Below are 19,653 nucleotides of genomic sequence, written 5' to 3' on the forward strand. Positions count from 1 at the left end.
GTAAAGTATCTTATATCTTATTTATTGGGAAAAAATAAAAATAAAATATAGCATGTGGGTGGCTACCCCCAGGGGGTGCCATTATGAGTAGACGTATTTCGCATTTATCGCAAGTATTTTTTAAACGTCCCTCCTGCCAGGCCACGAAAGAATAAAATGTAATAGCATTTTTCATAAATATTACTATGTCAGTTAGGAAATGTACGTCTCGAATGTTAATAATAATCTGTCTGTTTGTGGGTCACTTTTTACTTTTTAACGCGTTGTTTCATTTTTGTTTAAGGAATTTTTAAGTTCATTTTTACTCTATCGTATTGTTGCGCCATCGTCGCATGATTCCGTTTATTTACAGTCGCTTAAACTTGATAAACTCGTCCATGCAACCAACTATAACTATATTCGTTCGTATAACTATTCGATAGTGCAAGAGGAGAACGCGGTCGTTTGCTGTCGAACCTCGCAAGTGACTTCCTATCCTCGAATATTTGATCGATATTGGCCAGGACCTATCGTCTTCTTCCTATGCCGCCGTGGTTCGCGTTGGATGTGACATTTCACTCAAACGCTTGAGTTCCACGCTGTCAGTGTCACACGCTCGCAGCAATACCTATATTTGGAAGAATTGAAATCGATCTATCGGAGATTGGTTTGCATTGCTCGACCGTGATTAACGAATTTTTTTTTTTTATTATTTTATTTTGGTTTTTTACAATTTGTCCTTATGGACATTTGGTAAAGTGTTATATCTTATTGGTGAAAAAAAAAAAAATAAAATAAAAATAAATATAGCATGTGGGTGGCTACCCCCAGCGGGGTGCCAGCTTCGTTTTTTCTAAGTTATATCTTTTATGTGATTAACGAATTGAACGAGAAACTCGTCAAAATAAACCTCATAAGACAAGCGTTCACTTTGAGAAGATCGAGTAACATGAAATTTCCATAGAGGAATCTGTTTTCAATCATCGAAACTCTTTATCGTGGTTGCTCGCGACGACTGGAAAATTCAGAAGAAAATTCTTCGAGATAGATTCTAAATGTATATTCTATTTTTGGAAGACAAAATACATTCGTATTGTCTTTCCACTGATTGTAAATCCTTCGACCTTTAATCCATTATTTTAGTAGCATTTTAGCAATACAAACAATGCAAAATAGAATTGCCTCAAATTTTATTACTTTTCATCGTTGAATTTATAAAGGATACGACGATTTTCAGTAACAAATAAAATATGAATAAATAGAACTCAATTGTGTTTTATGACAAAGTGTAATAGCGAGTGATCCACTGTGACTATGGACAGGCATTCCATGGGAAGAAATATTGGGTCTTTAAATACTTTAATTTGAATAGGTAATCTTTTTTATGGCAACTTGAAATGTGGTTAATGTTACTTGTTTTTTCTCGACAATTTATTACTGATCCTCTCTCTACAAACTACATGGTAAATAATCCTTGCTAATAAGCGAGCATCATAAATCATTAAATGTTAGCGACGATATTTTACAACGATAAGCTTTGTTATAAATATCGGAGATGAAAGGGCAATAGGTTCCTTTTTGGGATTCTTTGGAGAATTCCCAATACTGTATCCTTTACAAATTAACTCAAACATAATTGTTCGAGACTTAAGATAATGATCTTAGGTTGGACAACTGGTCGTCGAACGTAGCCACGGTCATGGAATGAACGTTTTACCTAACAGAGGTATAGAATTACATACCTTTCCCTAAAAAGAAATAGTTGTACGAACATTTAACAGTAAAAGACATTACAACTTAAACCTAAGCACTAGATCCAAATAGAATCAACCATACTATAAACACTTATTAACCCATAAAAGATATAACCTAGCAAACACGAAGTTGGCACCCCGCTGGGGGTAGCCATCCACATGCTATATTTATTTTTATTTTATTTTTTTATTACCAATGAGATATAACACTTTACCAAATGTCCTTCAGGACAAATTGTAAAAACCAAAATAAAGTAAAAAAAAAAAACTTATTAACCATGTCATAGTACCACGCCATGTAAATTTATTTAAAATTCTCTAACGAGAATTGATTATAAAATAAACACAAATAGAAAAAAAAAAAAGACCTAACAGTAAGCATGCCAACGGTCTTAGCCCCGTGGCTCGCTACACACAGACCCTATTCTTCGGGCAAGAAAATTGCCAGGTGTCGATGTATTGTTCACAGTTATGTCAGTTAGCCTGAAGATCCGCCACACATCTTAGGATTTAGTTAATAAACGTCCTTCAAACTGACGAACAGTCTTCATCCTAACAGTCCGTAAATCTGTCACCTACTACGGGAAAATACGGGAGATCTGCTCTCCTCACGTACGACGCTTCCCGCTAGTAACTTCTCTCAACGACAGCTAACATCCTTTTTCAACCACCAACATAGAAATAAACAAATTAACAGCAACGTCCATTTCCCTCACTTTTTGAACGAGGGTTATCCTAGACGAATCCGATGATCTCGTGCCCTGAGACACACACCATCATAATTTTCATCTGCAGCATCACCGTGACGAAGAAACACGTTCTCGTACGATCTCGCCAGCGGATACTTCAGGTTTTTAACCACGAGTCCGACTTAGACTTTGGAAGAAAGTATATTCGTTATCCCGTTAACCGCGGATTCGTTATTGAGCCTAAGACCGTTGTCATTAGCGTTTAATCTACTTGTCGATTCTGTAATACTCACACTTGTGCCAATCAATATTATCTCGATTGTATGACTACGATGAAAAAATTCCAGTGAAGATTCATTACACGCCCCTGGTCCTAATCCTAACTACAACGATTCTCCGACATACATATAGTACGTTTGTTTGTTTAGTTCATAGTTGTTTAGTTCATAAGATTTGCAAAAGTTCCAAGAAAGTGTGCGCGTATATCGCAGACCAATAGATTTTATCGTTGACAGACGATATTCTCTTCTTTATGGAAGATAAAAACGATACTGATCTCGATTTTATAGCATTGTATTCGTCGACCGATAAAGCTCGAAAATCCCGAGTACATAGCTCGTAATACGCGCTTTGCAAAGAAACCTTCGTCTACAATATTAAAAGGAACGAATTAAAAAGAAACTAAAACCATTCCGAGAACTCCCTTGAGATAGATTAGCCTAACTTTTATTTGGAAAAAAGAAAAGATGGGAAATAACAATTCGAGATAATAAATTATCTTCATATTTTATTCCGAAAATAGGCGCAATTGATAGTGCTGAAACAATAGGATGAGAAATTGTTTGAGAAATCTTTTCAGGAAGCATTTGTTCAAATACAAAATGCCAAATAAAATAAAAGGTTCTTTAATAACTAAATGATAAGATAATTCAACAAGAATCAATTTGATCGAAATAAATTTTCAAATCTTCAAATTTCAAGACGAAGTACTAGCTAATAGTCTTTGAAGCATCTAAGTAACATCAAAAGCTACTTTAAAACCTTCAAAGCAGAGGAACACAATGTATAAAACAGTCGGTAACTGGATGAACAGAAAGAAAAAGAAAAAAAAAGGAAGAAGAAGAAAGTATTCCTTTGAAAATCACAATTTTAATAGCAAAATATCTCAGGAATCTGTAATACCGCCAAGTACACTCGCATGAAACGATCGAGGTGAAGTGTCTTTATAAAGATTATCGTTGTTGCCAGAGACAGGAGCCTCGATACCAGAGAAAGCGAAGAGAAACGCGATATAACGAGGAAGATCTCGTTTCTGCGTGCAAGAAACTGCCCAAGAAATGGATAAGACGAATTAAGATATGGATAACTGAGAGTTTTCTTCTGCTTCTTGGTTAGAGCAACGATATGATCTTCGTTTTATGCGAGAAACACGAAAGACGAGTCTCGTGGTTCCCTCGACGACGAATGAAACATGTGCCGAAGCAATAAAACGAGACGTCCTTATAAACGAATGTCCATGAGGATCGAGTTGACATTTTAACCAGTTATTCTGTTTTATCCAGTTTCAATGGTTTTCATTCGATCCGGGGATTCTCGTGAGATTCGTGGAAACATCGAGTCTTCCGCTCGTGGATCTTGTTAATTTTTGTTGTCGCGAAATATGCGAGGAGACGATGCTTTTAGAGAGGCTTTTGAAGCTTTCGAAAAATCGCTATTTACGATTTATCGGATGAATGAATATGCAAAGACCAGACTAGAAGGTGTGACGAACATGTAACATTTTTGTTAAACTTTCAACTTCGATGTCGCTCGATGCATCTCAATATGAAATTTTACTCGTTAGATCAGAATATTCTACATTGTAAAAGATTGTTGTTACACAGTTAATTTACAATACGTAGAAGCACATTTCAACTTTGGAAAATGTACATAAGAATATTCTACTATATTTTGGAACGAATTATAATGAAATAGCAGAACGTAGCTGAGGATCTCTGCGGGATGACTAAATAGACGAAAGTTGAGAATTGATTGCATAAGATGTCGTATAATAGCGCTGAAAGAATTACGGATGTTTGCGTTAATTTATAGGGAATCATTAAGAATGAATAATTAGAATGCTATTTTATTGATTTTGTTTCCTTGAGCGATTCCTATCGAAACGATGTTCGCGGAGCTCTAAGTGGATGTTCCTTTCACTGTAAGTTTGAAAAATGTCACAAGCAAATTAGAAAGTCAACGGAAACGGTAGGCAGGAAAGCCTATGGGGAAATTTCGAAACTTGCGACAAACTGTCCGAACGAAGAGTAATATGACCGGTCGCACTTAATAGCAAGATCAACTCAATTTCAGCGGGACTAAAGGCCAATAAAGGTAATTAAACGACGCGAAAGTTGTCCTTCAACGCACAACCAACTGTTCAACTGCAGCAACTGCGATGTAACTTATGGTCCACATTGATCACGTTGTCTACATAGAAATAAAGAGAGAAAGAGAGAGAAAAAGAGAGTGAACACGTCGTATTCAAAAGTAATTGATCGCGCAATCGGATCATTCTCTGGTTTATACTATACGTATAGCATTCATTGAATCGTCAAGATCATTCCTTGCCGCAAATTACGCGATACGTTGCATCAGGATCAACGTATTTCGGATGAAGAGTATGCGTCTACAATTGTCGATCTTTCTATTTTAATCCTTTATTGAAAACATTTCGGGAATTTAAAAAGAAAATGACTCGGTAATTTCTATGGTTTGCATTTGATGAAGTGGACGATAAAATATTTGTTGGTTTTTTGAATTTTATGTCAGTATTCGTGTTAAGACATACGCAATCTCTGAGTAGCGAAACGTGTACGTGAAAATAATCAGACGATTATATCTAAATACGCTTATACAACCGATGTTAATCCTATTATGAGCCAATTATCTTATTCACGATTTATCTTTCTAACTGAACGTTCTATGACAACGTTAGGTTTTAATATGTATGATAAATATTTTTAGATATAACGAAGTAAATTGCTCGTTATTATAATATCAGTGTATAGAATATTTTTTTTGTTTTTTTTTTTTATTAGTTTATTTTGGTTTTTACAATTTGTCCTGAAGGACAAACTGAAGGCCAACTTTGTGTTTGCTAGGCTATATCTTTTATGAGTGTATAGAATATGAACGATATTGCTATTCTCTGATTCTTCAAAATTGATCATTTCTTTGTCCCAAAAAGAAAGTAAATGGTGTAGAAAAATTATTGGCGTGAAATAAAGGGAAAAATTCCATGAAGAAAAAAATTGCAGTTCACCTACTGAATATAAAATTTCGCGTTACTAGATTTTGTAGAAGGTTTCCTTATGTTAGAATGTGTAGGTATCTTGAAATTTTCTTCGAGATATTATATCCATATCTTGTTAACATTCTCGTAGGAAACTTATCATTATTTACATTTCTGCAACCAAGCATCGACTGTTCTTCAACTTCATGCGTTTCTGCTGCTATAGTTCATATTTATTCCACGCTCTCGTTGCAATTCTCGTTTATGAGATTCAACTCTTGATCATCAATCTTCCATACGAAAAACAAACATTTGAAACTTGTTCTCGTTCGTATCCGTAACGTTTACGGATAAGAACGTTAACAAAACCTGTACCCATAATTTTTTCTATTTTCATACGTCACCTCGAAAGATTCTAAAAGTCTTAATGGGAAACTAGGAATATGAATTTTCTAAATCGTACCATTTTTTTGATACAAACGAGATAGGAGATTTATGCTGTCTCCTTACAGTACATAAAATCCTTAAAAGTAGTTCATTTATTTTTCGAGCAAATTTTTATTACGAGTCTGTAGAAAATTGAAAGGTCTACAAAAAGTGAAATCAGTCTTCTCGTATCAATCTGTATGTTTTTCCCCATTTTATTAATCAATTTATCGAGAATGATTTCGCTAATAACGATATAACTTTCAATTTCAGTGGCAGCAAGGAATCAGTGGACTTTACGAAGCTGGATATGCAATATCGTTGGTGGCATTGCTGCTGTCGTTAGGTATTCTCACATACTTCCGGTGAGTCGACGAAAATCCTGCTTCTTTTTCTATTTTTCCTCTTCCTCCTATTATTATACGCCTATTATTTCCCAGCTCTTATTCTCTTCTATTATATTTTCTTTTTTCTTCTTAGTAAAATAAACATTAAAATAAACGTGTTTGAGCAGAAATTATGGAAATCGATGGTCCGTCTGTTTCGAGAGACATTTTGCAAAAGTGACACGCTTTACACCCATGACTGTTTGCACGTAAAACAAACACGGGAAATTCTGTTTTCTGGAATTTATACGTCAACTTGTTTGCATGTAAAATATAAACGAAAATGCTTCAGATTGCTATGATGGAAACATCGAACATTAATATTTGCGTTATTTCTTAATGAAATTTAATCACTCAGTTAAACATGTTTTATTATGACGATATACAACGATCCAGTTCACAGAATTTTTAAAATATATCTATTTATCTTTCGGCTTCACGGCCCGGAAAAAACACCTGGCTTACATATGTATTTCTAACTGCAATTCATTCCCATATAACTCTTCGAGCATCTAACGCAACACACATCCATCCTATTGCAAACACATATATTGCCTCTTACATCAAATATTGCAAATTAAACATCCTGCGTACAGAGTCAATGAGAAATGTTATCTAAAGTAACTCGTTACCTATTGATTTTATCGAGGAACGTTTTAAATCAATTATGTCGTATGGATACAATTTTATTTTCAAATATCTTATATTCTCTGAGGTGTACGAAGATAAATTTGAATCTTTTTAATGGCGCCTTATATTTTTTATACCGTTAGCTGATCCAGCTGAACATTCTCTACGAAAAGACCTATTAACCTATCTATATCGAAAAACTATTAGTTTAGAAGATATTTTAATTCTAATCTGTGTCAAATGCAATGTATGAAAAACGAGGAAGAAAAGAGACGCGAAGCGTTATTTTTCTATCTACGTTGTCTCTTTAGAACAAATTGTAAAAACCAAAATAAAATAAAAAAAAAAAACGTTGTCTCTTTATCTCTTGTACGTTAACTTTGACAAAGTCCACGAAGGCGATGCAATTTTTTGTATAGGATGTCCAGCTAGATCGACTAATGTTAAAGAAAATATACGGTGCCATTTAAAAAAACTCAAGGTCGTCTCAATTTCTCGCAAAATATAGAAGATACATATATATTAGAAAGTAGAATTGCATCCATCAAACGAGTCCTTTGAAACGCAATATAATTTATTTCAAGCGTTTTTTAACAAAACCAATAGATAATTTCACAAGTACAGTAGTCTTGTAACAAGTGTTTTAAAACGCCTAACCTTAAACTATATTTTTTTTCTAGTTTATTTTTGTTTTTTTACAATTTGTCCAGAAGGACATTTGGTAAAGTATTATATCTTAGTGATTAGGAAAAAAAAAATAAAAATAAAAATGTAGCATGTGGGTGGCTACCCCCATCTTCGTGTTTGCTAGGTTATATCTTTTATGTCTAAACTATATAAAACATATTTTCTGTCTTCCTCTTCTAACCAGCAACAATATCGCTGCTTCACATACAGAATGCTTAATAATTATTTAGAAATATTAGTAGATGTGCTTCTCAGTAGCCTGATCTTTTTACTTTTAATTATTCCCTATTTATGCTCGCGGTATAAAAATGTATTGGAAAATTCTTGTACGAATGTGAACTCGTTTCTTTATTTCCAAAGCACTTTACGTGAAAGCAATTTCCAACTATAAAGAGAACGAAAAAGGAAACAAAGAAACGAAAGTAAAGAATGAAAAGAAATGTTTCTTACCAAGGGACAAAGTTTCTTCTTCTTTATTATCCTTCCTTTGAATACAGCTCCCTGAGGTGTGCAAGGACCACCCTTCATATGAACTTGTTCGCCTCGTTTGCTGTAAATAACGCACTATGGCTGGTGTGGTATAGATGCATCGTCGCGAACACGGATTTACTATTGAACAATGAGGTACGTATGAGGCGCCCTCGTTCTCTTTTGGTTCTTTCTTTGCTTAGCACTCGACCTAGTAACTCACGCGAGAATTTCATCTCACGGCGTATCGTTTCAGTAATTAGCGTAATTATCGTTTCGGTAACTTCTGGATTTGCTAATCGGCCACGAAAATGGATATTAACGCCTCGGTTTCTATTTTTTCTTGGGCTGTCGGCTATTTCAGATAGGATATTATATAACCTAGATGTGCCAATTACTCTTTCAGAACGACGAACGTGGAAAAGTAAGGCGAAGAATAAGACAAAACGCCGATGTACGACCGTCAAACTGATGTACGGACTATCGATAACAATTGGAACAGTGTTACATAAGATGAATTTATGAATTGAATTTATAAAGAAGATATGATAATCGCGAAACGGTTCTCACACATATTTTGACAATTTTTTACTGCGTTACTCGTCCTTCGTGTTATTCTCTTCCTTGCGCAATTGGAATATTAAATTAACGTTGGACAGCAATAATAAAATAATAATAAAAATAAAAACGATACACAGATTTAAACAATACGTTTAATTTAAATTTCAAATAGAATGGAAATGAGATTATTTTCGAGACCGACAAGAGAAAAAGAAATTCTTGCACATCTGCGTTAATTTATTAGATTCGTACAGTATTATTACTATCTATAATTAGGTAATACTTGAAAGCGTACAAAGTATTTGGATGCGTATAAAATAATTTCGGAGGAATTAAAAAAGTGAAATAAAGAAATGAATCGGTTGTACAATACATATATACAGAGAGAGAGATATATATATATAGAAATGAATAGATTGTACAATTTTCAGATAACGTGTCGGCTGCTACACATTATCCTGCATTACTTTCTACTTACTAATTACGCCTGGATGTTATGCGAGGGTTTTTATCTGCACACTCTGCTCGTTAGCGCTTTCACCAGTGAACATAAATTAGTAAAGTGGCTGATGGGTCTCGGTTGGCCTGTACCTGCGGTCATCGTCACGATTTATGCCTCTTTGAGGGCGACCAGTGATGATCCTGCGGACACCGGACAGTAAGTGTGACAGTAATTATCAAATCAATGATTATTTGACATACACTTCGCAAATATCTTACTTATAGTCGTATCAACGTTTTGGCACATAAATTTTTACTATCGGATAATGGTGTTTTCTATTTCTTGGAAATGGATATTGATAAGAAGAGTGTGAGATGGGATAATAATACAAGAAAAATACAAGTTATAGAGTAAAAAGTACAGCGAATTATTGGTAAAATTTTTTCGGGATATTTTTTTCGAAAATACAACGAAGGAAATATCAAAAAAATATATATATATATATATTTTTATATAATATTATATTATAAATTTACTGTTTATATATATATATATAATATTAAGAAATATTATATAATATAAATATTATATTATATAAATCTTATATAATATAAGAATATATATATATATATATATATATATATAATATTATATAAGAATATATATATTATAATATAAATCTACTGTTTATATTTATATATATATATATAAATATATATTATATATATATATATATATATATATAAGAAACAGTAAATATTTTGTAAACTGTAATACACGTTAAACAGTAGAAGGTATAAAAAGGAAAAGAAAAAATATAAACAGAATAGTTACAGAGTGAATCGTTAACAGAATTTTTCGTAAACATTTTGTGGAAAATTTTATAAGAGAGATATTGAAAAATACAAACGACGGTTGGTTTATCACATAAATCCTATTACGGAAACTTCAAATATTGTTATCTCGATATACACGCGTGTTTTGCTCTAGTAATTTCCAATAGCAAAATCTGCAAAACATACTATCGTTAGAAAGAAATAAGTCTTGGTTCGTGTTCGAAATAACTTTACCAATTAAAGACGTTACCAATGGGATTCAAATTTATCAAATTTATCAAACTATGTAAATATGCTTACATTTAATAGAAACGTCTGGCTCGTAACAATTGTGTTTGTAAAGGGGGAAACTAGCTTCGATCTGATTTCAAATAGGCTACATATACGATAGCTGCAAGTAGGAATGTACCCGCGGCATCGTGACACACCATGAAAGACGCATATCGAAGGATCAAAACCATGGTAATTGAATTAGCGTCGTTTACCAGAGACCACGAACTCCGTAATGAACAAAGGGATTCTGTTATAGGAGTTAATGATCAGCACGATATTTATGCTGAATAATGTTCACATTGCTTCACCGCGTGGAAGAATATTTATTAATCGTCAGGAAAGTGTAAGACAAATTTCTCATTTCGCGATCCTTGTCAACGACAAACTTTTAACCCTTTGACCGATGAAACGGTAATAGTACGTTCTACGAAATTCGTATTCGTCACGCTGAGACCATAAATTCCGCAGATTCCGCATAGCGTAAAATCAATCGGTCGCAAAATGTCTTTAGCACCGAGCGTCTTGTCACTGGACTATAAAATCAACAATGAAAGGGTCGAAGTAAATAGAACCAAGAAACTCGATAGAGTGAGATTTTTTGAGAAATAAATTGGGAACAGGGGCTTGAAATTAGCTGAATTTCAGAAAATTCGGAAATCTTTTGGAAGGTAGCTTTCAAGAAGCAATTAGGATTTCATAAGCTTTCTTTTAATCGAAAATTCGGTTGTACGCTTCAGACTTCTTATTACATGAATATTTCTTCTTGATCGATGCGTTTAATCTTGTGAGGGGTAGTTTGAACGAAAATTTCTTTACAACGTTATAAATAGATTATATTAGACTGCTTTGATATGTTAGATGTTGGATCAACGAGGGTAACTATATGAACGTGCTGGTCTACCCAGTCTGCGTTTCCACCCTGTTGAACGTGCTTTTCCTCTTCAACATCGTCCGAGTTCTCTTGATGAAACTGAGAGCTGGTCCTACGATTGGCACGCAACCTTCCAGGTCTATGCGTCAAGCATTTCGGTAATTAATTATAATTCCTTTCCGTGTATTAGTTTAGTTAAGAGAATTATTCTTTTATTCATAATTAAAATTAAAGAAATTTATTCAACTTCTTGTTCATCAATTCTGGAATGTTTTCAAAATATTATTGACGCTCGACGATACTCTTTTTCTTCGTTCTTTTTAATCGACAAATTATTACACAAGTGAAATAATAAAAACCGGAGAAAGTAATATTTAATATTTATATAATTAAATTATAAATTAATGCAAATACTAATATCAGAATTTAATACTTACAACTTAATATCTTTCTTCTTGTCAGAGCGACGCTACTTCTTGTACCACTTTTGGGCCTACATTATCTTGTCATCCCCTTCAGACCGCCGAAAAATCACCCTTGGGAGCAATTTTACGAAGTTCTCTCCGCCATAACGGCCTCTTTTCAGGTACGAACGACTTCATATTTCTTTTTCCACACAAATCAAATTCGACCAATACTATCTTCTTTTACTTTACACTCAAACTTCGTCACAGTTCATAATGTAATTACTTAATTTTTTCGAGACATTAAACACTGGTATATTCCTCAACTTCTTACATTTTCAATAACTTTAAATTCATCAAAGGAACTGAGTGAATAAAACCTACCACGTCAACAAATTCAATGATACATAGTATCATAAAAGATATAACTTAGAAAAAACGAAGCTGGCACCCCGCTGGGGGTAGCCACCCACATGCTATATTTATTTTTAGTTTATTTTTTTTCACCAATAAGATATAACGCTTTACCAGATGTCCATAAGGACAAATTGTAAAAAACCAAAATAAAATAAAAAAAAAAAAAAAAATGATACATAGTATATTTCTGATACGTATAGATAAAAGTATTAAATACATTCAATCTTCAACTTTCATTATATTTTCAATATCTTCAAATTAATTAAAGAAATTGAACAGATAAAAATTATCAAGTCGCAGAGTTCAAAAATGTAGAATATAAAATTTCTTATACAGGCAAATATTATGAATATTAGATTCAGATAAATATATATTAAATATATGTCGGGTTGGCGTTAGGGGCGTATAATGAATCTTCACCAGTGTTGTTCATGGTTGTCGCACAGATATTTATTACACAAGTATGGCTGATACAAAATTGACGATCGGACGCGGTAACTGGACGCTAATGACAATGGCCCTAGGTTCGATATAGCAAATCCACGGTCAACGGGATAACGAATATACTTTGCTTCAAAGTCTAAGTCGGACTCAACTTACTACTCGCGATACTAGGAACGCTTGATTGACTCTTAGCTAATCAGATTGCCAGAAAAGAATGCCTTTCCGTCGCGACGACGCTGCAGAGGAAAACTATGATGGGGTGTGCCTAAGGGCACGAGATCATCGGATTCGTCAAAGAAAGCCTCCACTCGGAGGGTGAGGGAAATAGACGCTGCTGTTAATTGGTCAATTTCTATGTTGGCGGTTAGAAAAGGATGCTGGCCGCCCTAGAGAGAGAGTTCCTAGCAGGCAACGTCGTACGTGACCAAATCAGGCTTTCCCATAACTTCCCGCAATAGGTGACAGATTTACAGGCTGATAGAATAAAGACTGTTTGTCAATCTGAAGGACTTTAGTTAACTAAGTCCTAAGATTTGTAACGGATCCTCAGGCTATCTGAACATAAACTGTAAACGATGCATCGGCATCTGGCGATCATCTGGCCCAAAGAATGGGGTCTGTGTGTGGCGAGCTGCGGGGCTGTTGGAATGTATTATTGTCAAGTGTCTGTACTGCCAATTCTTTAAAGGAAAGCTATGTTACTTTATATCTCTGTTAGGTGGAACGTTCATCCCGTGACCGTGGCTACGCTCGGCGACCGGTTGTCGCCTCGAGCCTAAACTCATTGTCTCAAGTTTCGAATGACTGTGTCTGGGTTATTTCGTAGATGCTACAGTATTGAGGCTTTTCCAAATAATTCCAACGGGGGGGGGGGGGCGGTGTCCTTTCATCTCCGACATATAAATATCAAATTTGTTCAATTACCGACAATTTTTTCGCAGGGTCTCTGCGTGGCCGTTTTATTCTGTTTCTGCAACGGTGAGGTAAGTAAAAGAATTCCACTTACACCACTTCTAGTTAGCTAGTATGCAAAGAAAGCAGAGAAACTGTTCGCTAATAAATGTTGCTCTTGCGTAGGTAATAGCGCAATTTAAGAGAAGATGGGAAGGCACGGCTCTTATGCGGAATCGGGCCAATTCTTGCACGGCTACCACCGTCTCGGTACGGCAAATTCACAAGACGTAGAACAATCATAACAGCCATAGAAATGAAAGCGCCTTAAATGGAACACCATCATTCGTATTTCCACGTCTCTTGTATTTTACGTCTGTATTCGTTTCTTGTTTATATCATATTTTTCATTCACAATTGTTCACGCTATGTAAACTGCTAAGATTATTCATTTTCTCCTCTGTTATTTTTTCTTTTTCTTAATCGAATTATTGATTGATTCTCTTTAATCACTGAGAAATCATTTAAGGTTTAGACTGGATCCTGATTGTGTAATATTTGTTAAGAAAATAATGCTTAGTTCTAGAGGAAAGTATGTGTAGTTTTGTAATTGTTCCTTCTTATCCTTAGAGGTATTATAAACAATTATATCTACAATGTTTATTAAAAGTTGAAGAGCCGTTGAAATGTCTCCAGACTTTATTAGAATCTTGTTAAAATTATTAAGTTTTCTAACACTTGTAAAGATTTGGAAAAGTTCTTTGAAGATTTTTAAACATTCTTTGAAGAACCAGATAGTACTTACTTACAGCATTCATGAAAATTCTCTAGCATACAGAAAGAAAAAAGTAATCTTTCTAGAGAAAACGGAAAGCTTACTTTTTAACGAAAGAGAGAAATTGTTTAAAACTTAGAAGAAGTTTCCCTGGACCTTCAAAAGCTTACAGTACCTACGAAAGCCTTCCGAAAGAATCTCTAGGGAATCTTCCATATTGCTGAAACTATTACAGTCTATGAAGAAACCACAATTGATCGCTTAATGAATCGTAAGAACCGCTTTGTACATAGCCAATCGTGTGAACTACGTTTTTCCTAATAAATAAATAAATAAATTTTCGTGATTCATCCTTGCTCGAGAGAAATGGAGGTCAAGATGCGAGCTATTTATTAAGAATAGTCGCATGACTCTGCAGGAAAATATTGATCTCTGCAGCAATGCAATAACCGAAATTCACTGTGATCATATAATTTAATAAGGTCGGACTCACGCTTCATCTTCCATCCCCTTCATACCGAGAACCAACTACCAATTCCTCGTCAACGTCAAAATCAGACAACATGTACCACCTAACAAACCACTAGATCCTCTAATATCATCTCAAATCTAAACTTCATCGCTGTGCATTTATCACTTTCTCAGCACGTACGAAGTAGAACAATCGTTGTCAGTCTATTAAAATACGCCCCGCTGTCCCACCAAGAGTCACGGTCACGCTTCAACGAGCACGATAGCCAAAGTAAAAAAAGTCAAAAACCAAAAAGAAACTCAAAAATAAAAAGCAGAAAAATATTGGATTGCACGACTAGTCAATGGTGCGATGCGGACCGCGATCAAGTCCGCAATAAACAGTGAAAATCCTAAAACTAACATCGTCCAGCCTACCGCTGTACATAGGCCCTAGAATGGCACGAACAACATCTAACTAACAAACAGAGAGTGGCGTGAACGAAAGGGAGAGCGAGGGAGAGAGTTGTCCGTGTCGTGCCAGTGACGACGTGCCCGTGTCAAGACCATTGTGGGACATTGACTGTTTCAGTTTATCCGCTCGACCGCAGGTCCGATGCCGGGAGAGGAGAAGGTGTGACTATCGGTCGTCCGTGCTGGAAGTTCCGGACGAAAAACGAGCTGTGGACGACCATCAGCAGATCGTTCAACTGGTCGCCGCTACTCCCGTCCCCAATAGTCACAACAATCACGCCAGGATGCTCATTAAGTCCAACAAGTTGTCCGACTACGATCAGACGCAGTGTTGATAATTTTGACGGCTGATCAATGACAGACTGAGACTACCGAAGCTGGCGAAAGAACGTCATCGAGCGAACATCAAAGAGAGTTTTATTCTATAGCGAGAAGATTAAGGAGCTTAAAGATCGCGTCAATAATATAGCGAACATGAGGAAGGAGTCCTTTTAAGAGTGGATGTACTAAATTCTTTTTTTTTTTTTTTTTATGGAGACTGTTGGAAGTGATGAACGTCGTTTTATTCTAAAATGAGAATGTTGAGAATTAGTGAAGAAGGTATATATACAGTGGCTACAAAAAGTATTGACACGTATCCTTATCTTCCAATGAAACTTTCTGTCAGATTCTATACGTTTCACTTTCACAATATCAAATTTTTTAGTTGTATAAAAATTAAATTGTACGAAATTTAATATACTTGGACCTAATTAATTAGTATATACACGTTATAATAAATACAACGATATGAAAATAGTTTTTATAGCCATTGCAATTTGATAATTAGAGTTGTGAAGGCCAGTTCTGTATAAGTTCTAATGAATAAGTGATATTATTGAAAAGAGTATACATTATTTCTTGATCTCGAATTAATTTAAGATAAGAGAATATAATAGATCACTTGTTTGGATATTTTGTTTTATTAATTCATAGGGATTGTAAACGTGACTTTTATTTACAAGCAGATATTCTTTGGAGTATTTTTTCGTATTCAAGTCTTTTTGAGAAAGCGTTAAAAAGAAAAAGAAGGAAAAGATATTATGCTTGTACTTGCACATATATATATTTTATTGTAGAATTAGGATTTACTGAAGAAGCTTTTTATTTTCTTGAAAGGATTGGTAAAATAATCTGGTACAAGAATCGATGATCGTATTAACTAAAACTTTGTAATTAATTGAACATTCAAAATTTTGAGATAGATGAGTTTGTATAAGATTAATGTATATTGAATTTGAAACACATTGATATAATTCAAGTTCGCACTCTTTTCTGTTAGATTGCTTATAACTTTCAAATTTGAAAGGCAAACGTTTTCATTCTATGTTAACGAACAAAACTGTTCTTAATTTTTACATTAAATATCACGAAGGAAGTAATGTTAGACAATGTATGTATAAAATGTATACGTATATCATTTTATTAACAAAAAATTGTGCTATTTTTCTTAATAAGGTTTTATTAAGATTTAAATTACGATTAAAACTAGATTATATAACTTTATATAACATAATTTAATATTTTTTAAATACATCTTTAATTTCAAGTCTACTTCCAGAGGAAACAACTTTTACATATTTACTTTTTATAGATACAAATTATAAGTCATCATATCAAATTTCGTCACACGATTTTTATACAAAATAGAGATATAGAAAATATTCGTCATAAATATACTTCTTTCATGTATGTATAGTTGAACATGCAAAAAAATATATATACACCTAATCGCATCAGAATTATACATATACTTCCTTAAATACTTAAAATTAATTTTGCAATTTCTGGTAGTGTAAATGCAGTGATAACGCTAGATAAAAGATTTACACTGTGATTATCCAAAATTTGTCTACCACATATATGTTTCACACGCTTTCCAGGACGTTCTACTATTTTCCCTTTATCATTTATTCCTATGGTTAAAAATACAAATTATCAATTTCATTGTAAGTTACATTTATATTCTAAATGATAATATAAAATAGATGTCTTACCAGAATATTGCAACATAGCTCCTAAAAATGAGTCTATTATACTACCATAGAGACCTCCGATTCCTCCAATAAGAATAATTGGCCACTGTGGCGCTGCTAATTGCAGTACAACTGTGTCTACAGTTATCAATACTGTTAAATAATAAGATAAACCCACAGTTATACCACCTAGTATAGAAACTAGCAAACCTACCCAGGAAATACCACCATTTGTCCCTACAAATAGATTACCAATAAAATGTAAGATCTTAAACTTGATATAACAATCGTTTAAAGACATTTTTAGATAATGATATCATTAATAAAGACTAGTATTTCCATATTTAGTTGCTTATCTTTGGCTACTTGTCCTTTATATTTTCTTCTTATATAAATACAGAACTTTTAGGTTTCAATATTCTTACCTCGTGGAACTCTTTTTAGTGTGGTAATAAGAAAAGGCTCTTTAGTACCAACAACTGTCCCGAGTTCTGAAGCCCAAGTATCTCCGTTACAGCAAGCGAAAGCTCCTAATAAATTATAATAATTAACAGCAACAAATACATTTTTGAAATTAAGTTTCTAAATTCTAAAATTATTTACTTTGGACATAACATACATTATTGATGAATGTACCTAAGATTCCTACCGACAACCAGGAACTTCTGTAATATTTGTCAAAATCAATTGGGTACTCTGCACTTCCTACATCCAATAAGTATAAGAGACCTAACTGCGTTGCCATACCACCATTGCATAGCACTTGAATCCAATTTCTTTGACCTCCTTCCTTAAACTCATATTCAAACTTTTTCTTCTCTTTGGCACAAAACTTAGTTGCCTTAGTAGAAGAAACAAGGAATGCAAAGAGACAAGCCACATGACAAAAACTGGTAAGTGTCAGAATAAAACCCATAAATAATCCTGTAATACAATATTCCATAGCTAGTTTACAATGCAAGTAGAAATTTATTAAATATAAGTTACATAATATAACCACCATATACTTTATTCATAGTTATTTCAATTGTTTGCATTTTACATTACATATTTTCAATATTTTTATGTATTTTAATAATGAACAATATATTCAATCAGTCATATTATATAAACAGTAACAATATCAAATAACTTAAATAGAAAATACCTTATTCTGTCTATAAAGTACATTTCTTACATATTATAAAATTCGAGATAGAGTTCATTACCAAGAATAGCGCCGCTAATATCCACACTCTTTCTTCTCAATCCCCAAAAGGCCATAAAAGTTGGAAACACAACTACGATTAACCATCTCCATGGTGATATGACTAAATTCTCTAAAAAAGAAGGTTATGTTTCTCAAAACAATCGGAACGGTACATTGTAAAAGAAAACGTATACTGCGACTAATTATTTAACATACGTTTAAAGTGATTTCCAGAATCCGAATAAAAGGTCGAATATGCTACATTTATAACCCAAAACACCATAGAAATTGGAATTACACATGCACTAAGAAGTACCGGTACTAATACGTGTGATCGTTGATTCTTGTCATTTGTTAATAAAACCATAATTGAGATTACAGCCTAAATAGTACGCAATATCAAGTAATACTAGCTTTTCTTCAACTGACTTAATAATTAGGGTTAATATATCAAATTACTGATCAATGCAAAAGCTGAAACTCAACCGTATTATATGTAAAATCGTAATTTCTCAATTTCCTTCATCATACTAGTACCAACTGTAGGACTGTGCATATTTTCTGCTATCACTAGCCATCGGTACAGTTAGAAAAACATTTGCAGAAACATTTCTATTTTTAGAAATGATTCATGTATTAGAATACCTTCTTAAGATAAGAAGGGAAGTAAGGGTACACTTCAGCGCTGATCTTGAGTAAAGCTTCTTACGTATCTTTATTTTCTTCTATATTTCAATCAGCTATTTTTTCGTTTCATATTCAGTTAAAGGAATAAATGATCCGTTATTTAAATCATTCTCTTTAGCTAGAACCAAATATAATAAATGATACAAAATAATATTACGATATAAAGTAATATAACAATTAATGAGAAAGTTTTTTTTAAATAAGACTTTTTAGTTACTATATTCATTTAAATTTTTAATCTCATTAGTATTGATAATATTCTTAACGAAAGAACAAAAGTTGCTTAATGGTTTATTTAAGCATTAGAAATAAATTGCTCTTTTTTACATCGATTACGAAAAAGCTACTCTGAGGACAGAAGCAACAATCAGGATACCACAAACAGCTAGCAGTAACCAACAACGTTTTTGGAAATGAATATATAATAAAATAAAAAATGAATTATTTACTGTAAAATAATTATACAAAATGCATTTAAAAAGAGTTTCAATAAATCAGAATAGTTTAACAGAATCGTATATTACACATAAAAATTCAAAAAATGAAATTGGAAAATGAAATAGGATTCGCGAAATTTAAAGAAGAATCGTATAAAAAGGAACACAAAATAGCTTTCACAAATCTCGAGAAA

At 33.5% G+C, this 19,653-nt stretch overlaps 4 protein-coding genes and 1 long non-coding RNA gene across 12 annotated transcripts in view; 2 read left to right on the top strand and 3 right to left on the bottom strand.

The window, feature by feature from the left end:
* Nucleotides 1-8,399, bottom strand: part of LOC132907250 (juvenile hormone esterase-like) — a 39,216-nt gene extending 30,817 nt beyond the window's left edge. The window contains exon 1 of the mRNA XM_060960162.1: nt 8,276-8,399. Coding sequence (XP_060816145.1) covers nt 8,276-8,353 — 78 coding nt within the window. The 5' untranslated portion in view covers nt 8,354-8,399. The remainder of the gene's footprint in view (nt 1-8,275) is intronic.
* Nucleotides 1-16,015, top strand: part of LOC132907254 (calcitonin gene-related peptide type 1 receptor-like) — a 167,051-nt gene extending 151,036 nt beyond the window's left edge. For 6 of the 8 annotated variants that reach the window (XM_060960176.1, XM_060960168.1, XM_060960173.1 and 3 more), the window contains 8 exons: nt 6,396-6,487; nt 8,323-8,449; nt 9,286-9,512; nt 11,264-11,434; nt 11,739-11,862; nt 13,483-13,524; nt 13,619-13,702; nt 15,269-16,015. In XM_060960176.1, the coding sequence (XP_060816159.1) occupies nt 6,396-6,487; nt 8,323-8,449; nt 9,286-9,512; nt 11,264-11,434; nt 11,739-11,862; nt 13,483-13,524; nt 13,619-13,702; nt 15,269-15,466 (1,065 nt within the window). In that variant the 3' untranslated portion in view covers nt 15,467-16,015. The other 2 variants (XM_060960175.1, XM_060960174.1) reach the window with 2 other exon arrangements.
* LOC132907252 (UDP-glucosyltransferase 2-like) overlaps nt 1-19,653 on the bottom strand; it is a 273,020-nt gene that overhangs the window by 96,137 nt on the left and 157,230 nt on the right. The gene's annotated exons all lie outside the window — the stretch shown is intronic.
* On the top strand, nt 8,492-9,047 carry LOC132907272 (uncharacterized). The gene is made up of 2 exons (XR_009658135.1): nt 8,492-8,572; nt 8,700-9,047. It is a non-coding gene; the product is annotated as an uncharacterized LOC132907272 (long non-coding RNA).
* LOC132907258 (transmembrane protein 19) lies at nt 16,613-18,885 on the bottom strand. Its single transcript, XM_060960186.1, has 6 exons — nt 18,552-18,885; nt 18,355-18,465; nt 17,783-18,070; nt 17,572-17,676; nt 17,168-17,383; nt 16,613-17,086 (listed from the first exon to the last, which is right to left on the bottom strand). The coding sequence occupies exons 1-6, from the start codon at nt 18,700-18,702 to the stop codon at nt 16,929-16,931; spliced, it is 1,029 nt and encodes a 342-aa protein (XP_060816169.1). The 5' UTR covers nt 18,703-18,885; the 3' UTR covers nt 16,613-16,928.

The sequence above is a fragment of the Bombus pascuorum genome, chromosome 5 (assembly GCF_905332965.1).
Source record: "Bombus pascuorum chromosome 5, iyBomPasc1.1, whole genome shotgun sequence".
Lineage (NCBI taxonomy): Eukaryota > Metazoa > Arthropoda > Insecta > Hymenoptera > Apidae > Bombus > Bombus pascuorum.